Source organism: Oreochromis aureus, linkage group 7 (assembly GCF_013358895.1).
Source record: "Oreochromis aureus strain Israel breed Guangdong linkage group 7, ZZ_aureus, whole genome shotgun sequence".
NCBI lineage: Eukaryota > Metazoa > Chordata > Actinopteri > Cichliformes > Cichlidae > Oreochromis > Oreochromis aureus.
The window spans coordinates 9,478,687-9,492,537 of NC_052948.1; the positions used below are offsets into that span (position 1 = coordinate 9,478,687).

The 13,851-nt window shown below is 41.1% G+C and overlaps 1 protein-coding gene across 1 annotated transcript in view; it reads left to right on the forward strand.

Annotated features, from left to right (window-relative positions):
* The window catches only part of shank3a (SH3 and multiple ankyrin repeat domains 3a), a 214,863-nt gene extending 202,237 nt beyond the window's left edge, over positions 1-12,626 (forward strand). The window contains exons 25-26 of the mRNA XM_039614942.1: positions 60-2,155; positions 8,410-12,626. Coding sequence (XP_039470876.1) covers positions 60-2,155; positions 8,410-8,980 — 2,667 coding nt within the window. The 3' untranslated portion in view covers positions 8,981-12,626. The remainder of the gene's footprint in view (positions 1-59; positions 2,156-8,409) is intronic.
* Positions 12,627-13,851: the final 1,225 nt, after the last annotated feature.

The following is a 13,851-nucleotide window of genomic DNA, read 5'->3' on the forward strand; positions in this document are numbered from 1 at the left end:
GAATTTGAACGTAAAAAAAAGAAGGAACTTGACCTGATTTTTTGGTCTCTACACTGCAGGTGGAAGATGCACAAGAAAAAGCTAGTTTGGCCTTAGCTGCTGCCCACTCGCGAGAGAGCTCACCCTCAGGACGACACCCACTTACCTACGGGCACACACACACCAGCCGTGCAGACTACTACCAGCAGCAGCTGATGGCTGAGCGAGAGCGTATGCGTGCTCAAGGAGAGATGATGTTTCAGGGCAAGGGCCCCTTTGCCGCTGCAATTGCTGGAGCTGTAAAGGATCGTGAGCGTCGCCTAGAAGAACGGAGGAAATCCACTGTCTTCCTTTCCGTTGGGACCATGGAGGGGGCATCTACCACCAGCTCTGATTCCCCCTCTCTGACTCAGTCTCACTCCATCGATGAACGGATGCTGACACGAGAGCTGGGACAGCTGCCTCCCCCTGCCTTGGCTCTGAGCCCCTCACCTAGTGGGACCACCTTTATCCATCCACTTACAGGAAAGCCTCTGGACCCCAATTCACCACTGGCTCTTGCGCTGGCCGCAAGGGAGAGGGCACTGACCTCCCAGAGCCAGTCCCCTACTAGCAGCCCAGAGCCTCGGACTAAACAAGAGCAAGTAGGCCAGGGTGTAATATTCATTGACACTCAGACCAAAGAGTCTCCACATGGGGAAGGGACAGCTACATCTCCCCCTTTTTCACCTAAAAGCGCCAAGGTAGCGGGTTTCGGGGTTGGATCCTCCCCAGCATCAATTTTATCCCCGCAGCCCACCAAGCCACAGTGGGCTTCATCTTCGTCACCTGTATCATTCCGGCAGGAGATGGAGGCCAGGATAGAGGAAAGGAAGGAGGAGAAGAGGTTAGAGGATAAAAAGAGTATGCTGATCAGTATTATGGATACATCACAGCAGAAGACAGCAGGGCTAATCATGGTCCATGCCACCAGTAATGGGCAGGCTGTTGGAGTGGATTCAGAACAAGAGCAGACACCTGCCCCAGCCTCCATGGAGCCCAGCAAATCCCCAATTCCACGCGCTAAATCCCCCAGTCCCACTGTCGCCCAACCCCAGACCCAGCTCCAAGCTCAGCGTTCTGCCAGTCCGGTCCAAGAGAAGGGTCTGGCTCAGGGAAGCTCAGAGGAGGATGTGGATCCGTACACAGTAACCCTTCCCCCTGCCATGTTATCCTCCAGCGATGAGGAAACAAGAGAGGAGCTACGTAAGATTGGAGTTGTTCCACCACCAGATGAGTTTGCTAATGGGCTACTGGCACAGGCACAAGGCGCGCCAGTGTCTCCAGCTAAACCTGCTGTGTCTCCCGCCACCCCTGCAACACCAACGCCACAAACGCCCTCAACCCCGGCAACGCCAGCTGTGACCCCCACTCAGCCTGCTCAACCCCCACCTCCACCCAGTGCAGCAGCTGTCTCAGGGAAGCCCTCTGACCCTCTGGAGCCCCCACCGGTGGGTGAGTCTGGCTCTGCGGCTGACTCAGGGGTGGAGGAAGCTGACACACGCAGCTCCAGCGAGAGAGAGCGAGACCACCATCTCGAGACCACCAGCACCGTCTCCACGGTTTCCAGCATGTCCACATTGTCCTCAGAAAGCGGCGAGCCTGCCGACACACACACCACGCACACCTCCTATGCCGACGGGCAGACATTTGTGCTCGACAAGCCGCCAGTGCCTCCTAAGCCCCGACTGAAATCCCAGATAGGAGGCAGTAAAGGCCCCGTCACTTTCAGGGACCCTCTGCTGAAGCAGAGCTCTGACAGCGAGCTGTTATCACAGCAGCAGGCTGCTGCCCTGGCTGCTGCTGCAGCTGGAGGAGCTGGGCTCCCCCCAGGTGGTTCAGCCTCAGTTACTGGTCTAGCCCCCACCAAGCCACGCTACCTCTTCCAAAGGAGGTCCAAGCTATGGGGAGACCCAGTGGAGCCCCGTGGCCCAGGAGTGGGGCTAGGTATTGGGAGTTTGGGAAATCTTGGTGGGCTGGGACTGGGGCTGGGTGCAGATGAGGGAGCAAAACCATCTGTTATGGGAGAGCTCAGTTCACGACTACAGCAGCTAAATAAAGACACCAGATCACTAGGAGAGGAACCTCTGGGAGCATCACTTGATCCAGGAAGGAAGTCACCTGTGGCAGGTGCCAGGTAAGACACGATCTTATAAAGTAAGAGAACAAAGGGTTTTAATAGAAAACAAATCCTTTAAGTTTCATTCTTATCCTTTTCATATGTAGTGGTAGAGTAAAAAATCAACCATGGTGTATTTTTAATTGATTTAAATTACTTCTTGACACTCAGTTAATTATTTTCTCTAGTTTTCTTTATTATATCACTTTATTTGCACCAGTGTCTGTTGTTATCTTCTATTGTGCATTCTTTTTATAAGGTAGTACATTTCTGTTTAAGTTGTTGTGATGGTAAACAGTAATGAGATCAGAGGTCACTAGCATTGTTGGTATTAGTTTCCCTGACAATATTAGTGGAACAGCATAGTTAATATATCCTATAGCATTAGCAGGTCATGCCTTGGTTTTTAACATCCCTAAGAAGAAGACTTCTCACATAGCAGCAGCTGTCTCAGGGTTAACTGAAGCACACTGGTGTTTTTGTCTGTTATCTGTGGGTTTCTTTTTTCACACCTTACCTGAAAGTACAATGAAATCCTTTATATTTCTGCAGATGTGAGGACACCGAAGAGAGTAAACCTTAAGGTTATAGACTCTAGGGTAAACCAAAGCTTTTTTTAAAATATATTTTACATAACGAGCCTATCAGCCCATTTAAGGAGAACAGTACTTTTATGCTTCTTTTTTTCATGAATATTCTTTGTACTGTTATTTGTTACCTTGTTTGCATCAGCTGATTCCTTCACTGACACTTGTAGAGTCTCTCAAGAATCATTTAAAAAAACAATTGAAGTATTACTACAGCACGTTTTTCAAGAAATGATTTTAGAGCTACAGTACAGTAGTACTACAGTTGATGGCTCTGGTCTTGGGTCTAAACTGCTCCTTGTTTCCATAGTTACAGCTGTACTCCTTTGCTTCCTGTTAAGTGTTCTGTGTTGGTAAGAGTAGACAGTAGCAGTTGATAAGCTAGTGGTGTGTGTGTGTGTGTGTATATGTGTGTGAGTGTGTGTAGTAGATTATCCGTTGGTGCAAACAAGGTAACGGGGCTTGGAGGCACGTACTTCCTGAAAGCTTCTCCTCATCTCTTGCACAGTCTCACTTCTGGGTTCTAACCTATGACCCTGCTAGTAGCTCCCCTTCCAGTGTTTCCCAAAGCCTTTGTTCAAATAGTGCATAATACATCCTCATACACACTGCTCTTTGCGGTCATCGCTGATAATAATTGATAAGACAAGAGACTGTATCATCAGTGATAACCTCAAAGGTTCAAGGATGTATTTTAACAAGTATTTGAACCTGTCTGAACTATAATGGTGTGTGCCATGTTGAAATCCATCCACTCACAATCTCGGCATTAACAAGGCTGTTAATGCCAAGATAACCAGACAAGGTCTGACCCCGTCAAAAGTCTTCAATAGTCTTGTTGTCATAAGTGGTGGGATCTTCTCTTTTGATTTCCTCCAGTATAAAGCAACCGGCTTCAGACTGGTTGTGTTTTTATGGCTCAACAGGCTGGAAGTTAACATCTGAGGTTAGAAGGACAGATGGTGTCTTTTATTGGCTGCCCGCTGAAGTGCTACTTATTTCATACAATTGACAGGACGTGATGTTAAATGCATTGTCATGGAGTCATGGATCTGTCTCAGCCTTACAAAGAGCTCTGTGGTTTGTGATCACTTTTTTAGATGCAGTTGAGTTGGATTTTCTTTCATAGCCTTCTCTCAGCTTCTCTGATTTTTTTCTTGCATCATATTCTCTCTATGTGGATATTGGGAATGGAAGAAGTTGCTTCCACCATACTTCTCTGCTGCTAAGAGGAGCTGAAAGATGTGAACAGACGATATTAGATTGACAAGTTGTCAAAACATACTTTTCATAGTCTTCTCATCATGGTGACATCAGCGAGAGGACATGATCAGCTTCACACACCAAAGCTTGTGCATCGCATTTTCATGTTTCCATCCACGAGTCAGTGGAATCAGTTACAGTACTGACTGGGAAAGAACAATGAGAAAGTCTTTGTAGAACTAATCACCATAGAGCTACAAGTTAATGACCATTCACAGAAATATAATCCTTACTGTTGCTCTAGACAAGTATAGTTTGATGTTACAACCCCTTAATGCCTAGTATATCATATTTGATACATACAGTTTTTGAGACTTCTACACAATCAGAGTTTTTTTCCCTCAGAAAAACAAAATAAATTGTGCAATACATTTTAAAGAAATAGTTTGCAAAAAAAAAAAAGCCAGAGGTACGGTGGCCCTGAGGGGCCAAACAGACTGCAACTTAAGAAAACACCAGCAAAAAGAAAAACACTGCAAAAGCACACAAAAGACAACGGAAATAGGAAAAAAGAAAACAGAAATAGGAAAAAACAGATTTCCAAAAGCACAAGGGAAGTGTTTCTGGGGAGACAATAGCCCGACGGACCAGTTGCAGGAACCAAAACATGCTAGGTAAGTGTGTTTTAATCTCATGATTCATATAACACTGATGACAGATTTTTAGGCTAATAGTTAGGCTAACACACTTACCTCTCATCTTTTCTTTCCTCACAAAACCGTTAGATCCTCCTCTTCTTTTAAGTGTCTCCCAGCGCAATTCTCAGCATATTTTGGTTCCTGGAACTGGTCCGCCAGGTTATTGTCTCCCCAGAAACACTTCCCTTGTGCTTTTGGAAATCTGTTTTTTCTATTTCCATTTTTCCTATTTCTGTTTTCTTTTTTCCTATTTTCATTTTTCCTATTTCCATTGTGTTTTGTGTGCTTTTGCAGCGTTTTTGTTATTGCTGGTGTTTTCTTAAGTTGCATTCCATTTGGCCTCTCAGGGCCTCCGTACAGATGTAGCAAATATGATACAAATAAAATTAATTAAGCCAATTAATATTGATTTTGTCAAAAAAAAAAAACCTTTAAAAAAAGTGTCTCTCGGGCAATTATTTAATGGTTTAGTGTTAAAGCAATGTGTCTTTACAGAGGAATTCATTACTGCTATTAGAAACAGAAATGTGCTGTCCTAATACTTTGGGGTCCTAAATCCCTGTTTGTACAACACACTGGACTTTTGGATGACCATAAATTAAATATGAAGCTCCAATTATATCAAATACAACATATCAAGTCAGACCCAGTTCAGACTGGATTCACACCTACCTAATGTTATCCAAATGAAGAGATCACCACTATCTACATGCTGACAGTTGATTGCCCTTGGCTGTGAAAAAGATGACTGCGCACACCATTATTTCTCTCTCTCTCTCCCTCTCCGCCTCTGTGTCTCTTCACCTGCTGTAGCATTTCACGTAGAGCATCAGCATCTCCGCACTCTTAATTGTCACATTCATCCATCACTTAGCCCATCCCCTCTGTGCCCCTTTTAAACCCCTTCCAAAAACTACACTGCTGAATTTTGTCTCCACCTTGTTCATGTGCTGTGTATCAGAGCTTTGGGTCATGTACAAAAGTGTGTTTTTCATTTCTGTTGTGCTTTTTAGTTTTCTTTCCTTTGTTTTTTTGATTCTTTTTTAATGAAAGTTGCATAACTTTGTTTTGATTTTCAGTGTTTGTGTTGAGGATGGCCATGATCCTTGACTGTCATTTTAAACCACGATAAAACAAAATATGTTCCACCAAAACACACGTGCATTCACCGCTTATATACTGTGCTCCACATACAATCCATGTTAAAAAAGATTATTTTCTTATATAAATGTATGTGCAATGTTTTGTTTTAAGTACAAAAGCAGCTTTAAAAGTCAAGAGACATGTGCCGTCCTGTTGTGTTTCTTTATTTGTTTGTTTTTCTTTGTGCAGTGTTTGATATGTGAACAGTGTGCTCATTTCTCTCTCATGTAGCCCACTGGTCAGACCTTCAGGTGCTGAAACCCACTCTGCTGTCTTTGTCATGCTGACACATAGAGCGACCCAAGCACAAAAATGCATTCATGCCCATCTACTGATGAACATGTGCAGTCATACACTCACACAGTCACATACACCTATACATGTAGATGACGCACAGCAAAGACAGCGGAGCGGGCTGAGGCAGATTATAAGTCTGGTTGGCAGGCTGCGTCTCATTGAGTGATGCTAACATTCTCTCCCATTGCTCTCTCTCTGCTCACCTTGCATGCTCCGCCCTGCTGCTCTGATCTGATTGGTCTAGAACTGACTGTGCGCCCAGGAGGGCAGGACGACTGTGTAAGTGCGCATGGAGCTCATCTCATATCTGTCGGCTCCCCGTAGTCTGAACATTTTTCCAGCCTGAGTGCTGCTTAGCTACCGGTCTTCCATTACACTCTTTTACTCCAAATCTCACCTAATAAAAAAGTTTCAAAAACATGCAGTAGATGGAAAACGTGTGCTACACCTTCAGACATGTAACATGCATGAATAAGACACCACTGTAGTAACTCTATAGTTTAGATTCTCATTTCTGTTTTTCCTTGCTTGCACAAAGTTGGCTAAAATTTCCTTAATTGTATCCATCCCTCTTTCTTACTGTTCTTGCTCTTATACTAACATTCAGTCTCTAAGACTGTCACAAATTTATGCTTCTAATAACTTTCAAAAAAAGGGTGATATATATGTATAAAAAGGTGACTAGACTATTAAAACTATTCTCCCATATCACATCACTATAAAAAAATAATAGTTATACCTCAGTGTTTATGTGAGTATGATCCTTCATCCTCATGCTTCAAATGGTAAGGTTGAGTTCCTAAATGCTAAATGTATAAGTATTAGCCACACTACTCAGCTACTCCTTTGATTAACGAGTAAATAATGCTAATTAGTGTTTTACAGCATAATTGCCACCTGTTTCTTTACACAATGTAATTCGTGGTCATGAAATTGAATATTTACTGTATCCATTTTTTTGAGTGAGTCAAAAGTAACTAATGTGCAAGAGAGCTGAAAATCAAATTTAATATTCTACTTTTAGATCTGCCTTCTGCATCTAAATGTGGGTGTGTGTGTGTGTGTGTGTGTGTGTGTGCGTTTGTTTCTACAGAATTTGTCACACATTAGAAAATGAATTCTGCTTTCAGGTTAGTGATATCGGCAGTTTCAGTGTAACACAATACATCTGTTTGACACTGTATTTGTAATCTAATGTTGGTCACACTAACCTTTTCAAGGATGCATATAGTATGACTCAACAGCTTTAATTGAATTAATCATAGCAAAAACACGTTCATTAATGTCACAGGGACTAGGGGTGAGTAAAAATTAGGGCTAGGGCTCTTATTTTGGAGAATTACCCTGTAGTCACTTGCATAGCTAGATGTTCTTAGTCTGACTAGTTTGATCTTTCTAACAGCCATTAACCTCTCTTCTGCACTAACCTACTTTAAAATGAATGACTGCTGTTTATATACATGCTGTGAAAGAGTATTTGCCCACTTTCTGATTTCTTTTTTTTTGCATATTTCTCACACTTACATTTGTCAGATCATCAAATAAATTTTAATATTAGATAAACATAACCCAAATAAATACAAAAATGCAGTTTTAATATAATGATTTTAACTATTAAGGGAAAAAAGCTATCCAAACCTACCTGGCCCAATGGGAAAACACAATTTCCCACCTTGTTAAATCCCAAATTCATTGTGACTAAGTGTATTTTTTGGAGTTTAGTTTCACTGGACATTCAAGCATGATTACTACCAGACCCTTGAATCAAGAAATCACTTAAATCTAACCTTTCTGGCAACATGAAGTAGGCTTTGAATGGCTAAAAACAAATAAAAAATGAATTTTTTAGTGGCCTAGTCAAAGTCTGCGCTTCAATCCTACCAAGGTGCCTTAGCATGACCTTAAACAGGCTGTTCATGTTCAAAAATCCTCCAGTGTGGCTGAATTAAAATAGTTCTGCAAAGATGAGAGGATCAAAATTCCTCCACAGTGTAAAGAGTCATTGGCTCATGATTGCAATTGAGTGGCATAACTAGTTATTAGGTTTAGGTGGCAACATTTCACATGTTTGGATATTTTTTTCCCCTTAATAAATGAAATCATAATCTAAAAATGGCATTTTTTGTTAACTCTGGTTTTCTTTGTCTAACATTGAAATGATCTGAAAAATGCAAGTGTGAGAAATATGCACGAAAAACAACGACTATGAAATCAGGAATGGGGCAAATATTTTTTTTACTGCGCTCTATGACCCAAAGTTCGGTGTCATTTTTTCTTTATTTTATTTTCATTAACGGAGTCTTCCTTATTCTTAAAGCTTTGTGCCTCTGTCTGTTTCCACCAGACTTTTCAGCAGCCTAGGTGAGCTCCACACCATCTCTCAAAGAAGTTATGGAACCACATACACCATCCGCCCTGGCAGTCGCTACCCCATCACCCGACGCACCCCTAGCCCAGGTTCAGGCTCACCTGATCGGGGCGACCCTCTCGGACGATTCTCAGGCTACGGCCTACCAACCTCACCGACCACACCGCCACAAACTATCCTCAAATCCTCGAGCCTCAGCCTACCCCAGGAGCCAAAGGAGGTCCGCTTTGTAATGAGGAGCTCCAGCGCCCGTTCCCGCTCTCGCTCCCCGTCCCCGTCACCTTCCCATTCACCTGGGTTAGGTTCACCACTTTTAGCTCTACGACCCTTTCACCAAAAACCCCTCCATCTCTGGAACAAGTATGATGTTGGAGACTGGTTGGAGAGCATCAACCTGGGGGAGCACAGAGCAGGGTTTCAGGAACATGAGATCGAAGGTTCTCACCTCCCTGCTCTAACCAAGGATGACTTTGCAGAGCTGGGAGTGACACGAGTCGGACACCGCATGAACATTGAGCGAGCACTGAAACAGCTGCTGGAGAGCTGACCCCTGCCCTGAGACACAGCCACAGATGGAGATCAATGAAGACAGACAGAAGATTCGGAGCTGATGAAAATAAGCGATGCGATAGGGGCCGCTCCTCTTTTACTCCGGCTGCTTTTATGTTCGGCACCACAAATGTTGACCTGCGGCTCTTAGGCACACCCTGTTTCCGTTCTGCATTAACACCCTGCACTTGGCAATGCACTGAAGAGGAGTCGTCGATACATTCATTTTTCTTCTTGCCCACCAGCCTGCTTTTGTGGCCAATTAAATCAGACCCAAAATGATATTTGGCGTTTTTGTTTATTTATTTTTTGCCAAGACGAGCCAGACGAGCTCCAATTAGAACATTTGATTTGTGAGGTTCACTTGTTTCCTTAGTAACATCCCCACTTTCTCGCTCCCTCCTCTCCTTTCTACCTCCCCTCCCAAATAACCCCCCCAGGTCCCTCTATTAGGCCGCTGAAAGCCTTCTTGCAGTTTGAGTAAAGGAGGAGGAGGAGGCAGAATTTTTTGTTCCACACAGAAAGCTCAGTTGCCTTTCAAAATATTTATACAGAGATCAACAGCAATGAACACAGTGCTACGGACACACAGCCCTGAAAAAGGTGTGTCTTCTGTATACGTGCTGTTTTTAAACCGAAGACTTTAGAGCCCAGAGTCGGAGCTCCACAAAGTAAACCGTGGGAGAAAACCCCTCTGCCTTGGTACCCAGACTGTGCTATCTATTATATTTGGAGAATGTTTAACCAACACTCGTGGCTTTTTTTCATAATCAATTTCTTTTTTTTGGTTTTCCAAAGGGAATATTATATATAGGTATTATATAATATATACATATATATATATATATGTATTTAAATATAGCTTTCAGGAGAAAAGACAATGTTGCAAAGAGGAAATATAATAAATTAATCTGCACCTGTTTTTTTGGTTTTTAGTATAGAAGGCAGAGAGAAATCTTTAAATCTATTCCACTAATAGTTTACTCATTTCTACCAATTATATACATACTTATATATATATATGTACATATATATAAGTATTCTATATATATATATTTGAAAGGAAAAAGTATATAAATATGGAAATGAAGTTTTTGTCATAGGTATCCAACTTTCCTTATGGTCACTCCTTTTTTGAACCGTAGCATGACGAGTTGCTTCATGTTTTTGACAAAGAGTTTGTTGTTTGTTTTTATTTTCTTACGGTCTTCCTTCATACTAAAGGGCATCCCGTAATGTGAGGCTGAGACCCCAGTTGACACCCATCCCTACTGCTTCAGCAACAGATCCCGCTGTCCATGTATCCACAATAACACACTAAGGGCACCGGCCACCTATGTGCAAGCTGATTGGCTTTAAAGGGGCTCTTCATCTTATGCCTGTTTATCACTCAGGGATGGAAGTTTGGGGCACTAGCATGAAGAGGTTGCTTGCTGTTTTACTACTAGAAATTGAATTTTTCTTACACTTCAACAGTTAAACACCACCATAGTCTGTTAGAGAGCTAGTAAAGATTCCATCCCTGTCCCTGATAATGTTACTTAGACCAGTTTGCACAAGGTCTGGTATCAATTTCCAAGCATGGAAACCTGGAGAAACAAGCTTTAACTGTTCAAATATTTTTTTTAAAAGCTAATAATTGTGTTCCTTTACTTGTGTAACCAATAAAAACTTGCCATACAAGCTTAAATGAGCTTGATGTGTATGCCCTTCTGAAATGTCACTGCAGGAAATGTCTGTAGTTTCTCAGGCTGTGGGGATGGGAAAGCCTCTGCAAGGTCTTAAAGAAAATTCAGTATTTTACAACCTGACATTATTGCTGCTTTCCTCAATCTTTACCATTTTCTAAGTGAGTAAAATATCATAAACAGAGGGACAGCTACAACTCAAAACAATAAGGCGCAGGTTGTTTAAAAAAAACACTGAATTTTCCTTTAACAATACAAATCTACAATTGTACTCATGAGTAGCTTCTGCTGGCAGTGAGAAACAGTGAGTTTTATTCACACAACGAAATGCATTTTATAGCTTTTCTCTGACGGGAAGCCAGTAAATGTCTATTACCAGTAAAAAAATAAAACCTCTGTACATCAGCAGAATCCAGTCAGTATGCCAAGGCACTTACACTTGGCGAAAAAGTGCACACATGTTTAGTTTTTTTTTCTCACAGTTTGTAAAAGCGGGTGGGGAATTTAACGGTGTATGTGGGTTGTAGGAATAGCACTCACTGCCTCGCTGTGACCTCACTGATTATTCTTTTGTTTTTGACGTAGATGTCACGTCCTCAGACTCATTTGAACACTTCTTTTTTTTTTTAAAAATTGTTCTTATCAGTTCTTCTTTTGTTGTTTGATTTGTTACCCTCGGACACTGTGGGTAGATTTTGTAGCGTGTGGATCATGACCTTTGACTCATCTGAATTTTAGAGTGACTGAAAAAGAGCAGAAAAAAATCTCCTGTCCATTCTAAATATACTTACACTTGTAAAAATGAAAAAAACTACAAATATTTGCTTTTTTTAATCACAAGCAATGTATATATAATAGATTTCATATAAATTTTTGAAAAACAAAAAGTATATAGATCTATATATGAATGTTTGGCATATATGCATAGTTAACCACCTGTGAAGAAAAAGGTGAGCAGATTTTATTCTTTCTATGAACTCTTGAACTTTTGAACTCTGAACTATGAACTAGGGGATGATTTGCACAAAACAAGGTGACAAGGTGCTAACATAAAAGCCACCCATCGTCCAAGAGCATGCGTGCATCTGGATTCCCTGAATCTCTCTGTGTGGTCGTTCTTCTTCACTGTGTGTATGGCTGTGTGTGTATGTGTGCAATCGCTTATTTGTTTCCATTTTTGTGCGTTTGTTTGGGATTGAAACAATGAGAATGCGTGTGAGCGCTGCGAGAGAGCGAGTGTGAGTGTGTGTGTGTGGTTAATTGTTAGGGTTTACATCACTGGAGTTGGTCCACTATAGCCTTACTGTACTACCATCAGATATTGCCGGCAGTGGCTGTGTCACACAAACACACACACGCTCACAAAACGCACACACACACAAACATAAAAATGCACACATGCATTAATCTTCATTTCAAAACTCAACATCATCGTCCGGCATTCTTGTTTTGTACTAAGTGACGTCTTCATAAAGTGGACTGCTCGGCTCAAGAGCAACAAGACAGACTGAGGTTACCACGTTATTGATGAACACAGTCACATTTTATATTGCAAGACAACCACAGCTCACCTTGTAACTGTGTAGGCACGGCTTATGCAGTATCACTGTTTTGTAAACCCATTCCCAGATGGCATTTGTGCTCTTTACCCTCCACTCTGTCTGGCAGCACTCCTCTTTCCTTTTTCAGACCTTCAGTTTCTGAGTTTTGGATATGCTATATGAAGTGATCCAGTGAGGAACAAACAACACAAAGGAAAATGTGCCAAAAAGTAAATAAACTTTTCACTGTATATTTGTCTTTGCTTTAGGACTATCTTAGTTACAGCACTCAAAAGCTGTTAGATAATATGATAATATGGTGCCATCTCCTGGAAATCTTGAGAACAGATGTTTGTTAGATCCTTCTGTATTTTCCTGCAGTTGGAAGTACAGTCATTACTTTTATTTTTTGAAGAAGTAGTATGTATATCTATATATATATATATATATATATATATATATATATATATATATATATATATATATATATATATATATATATATATATATATATATATATATATATATATATCTACTCTATATATCTACTCTCCTCATATTAATTAATATCTCTATTATTAAATTATTGATTTAAATGAAATTTGGAGACAACTGCTTGATTTATTGTGATGAAGGGTGAACATATGCAGTCTGAAGTTTGACACAGTCTGGCCTGGTTAGGAGAATCAGTGCTGTACTAAATAACTGCTTGGACCGGTGGCTAAGATTACCACAAATACAGACTCAAAATGAGCAAAGTGTAACAGAAGTACACATCATTTGGTCAAATAATTTCCTTGAAGGATTATCTTTGTCTTATTTTGTAATCAACAAAGCACAATCTACATAGTATAGGGGCAGCAGCGTGACCTTTTTTAAAAACCCACTGGAGTCCAGTGACCAACTGGAACCAGTGATCTTATCATCAAAAGGGTTTTTTTTTTTTCTTTCATTGTCAGTTTTCTCCTTGTTTGCACTGTGAAGTTTAGATTGGTGGATGTATCGCTGCAACACCTCAGCCTTGTCTCACGGGTGAAGCTTCCCCTTATCGGCATCAAATGACCAGAAAACTCATCTGCAATTATTCTCCCTTTGCACACTTAAAAGTATTCATATAAAAGTCCCTCTGCATTTTAATACACAAAATCCCATGTACAAATATGAGTTAACCAGAAGCTACCTAGTATTCCTCATGCAGAGTAAGGGAGATAGTAAAGGTTGAGGCAAGATCTGAGATGTTGCCCAGGATATCTCCACCACAGAGATATATGTTTGTTATATTATGTAATAAATTTATAATTAAAACATGAAAGGGTTTGTCTACTTGTTTTGACTTCAGTCTCTTAAGTGGTTTATTGAATGGAAATACGACACAAAGGGTAAACATGCCATCATATCTACAGGCTTTTGGACAATACTACTTTTAGTTGTTTTGCACACCACCACAGTTGATCTTAAACAGCAAAGCTATATAGTATAGTTCCCCATTTTTAGAGGCTCAAAAGTAAGATGATTTGATATGATTGAGAGCCAGTTTGTTGCCAGGTGAGGCTGTTCAGTATCAGGTCCAAGGATCATCAAAGCAATTGAAGGAGCCCATAATTAGGCTGAAAAATGCAAAATAAAAGCATAAGACAGAG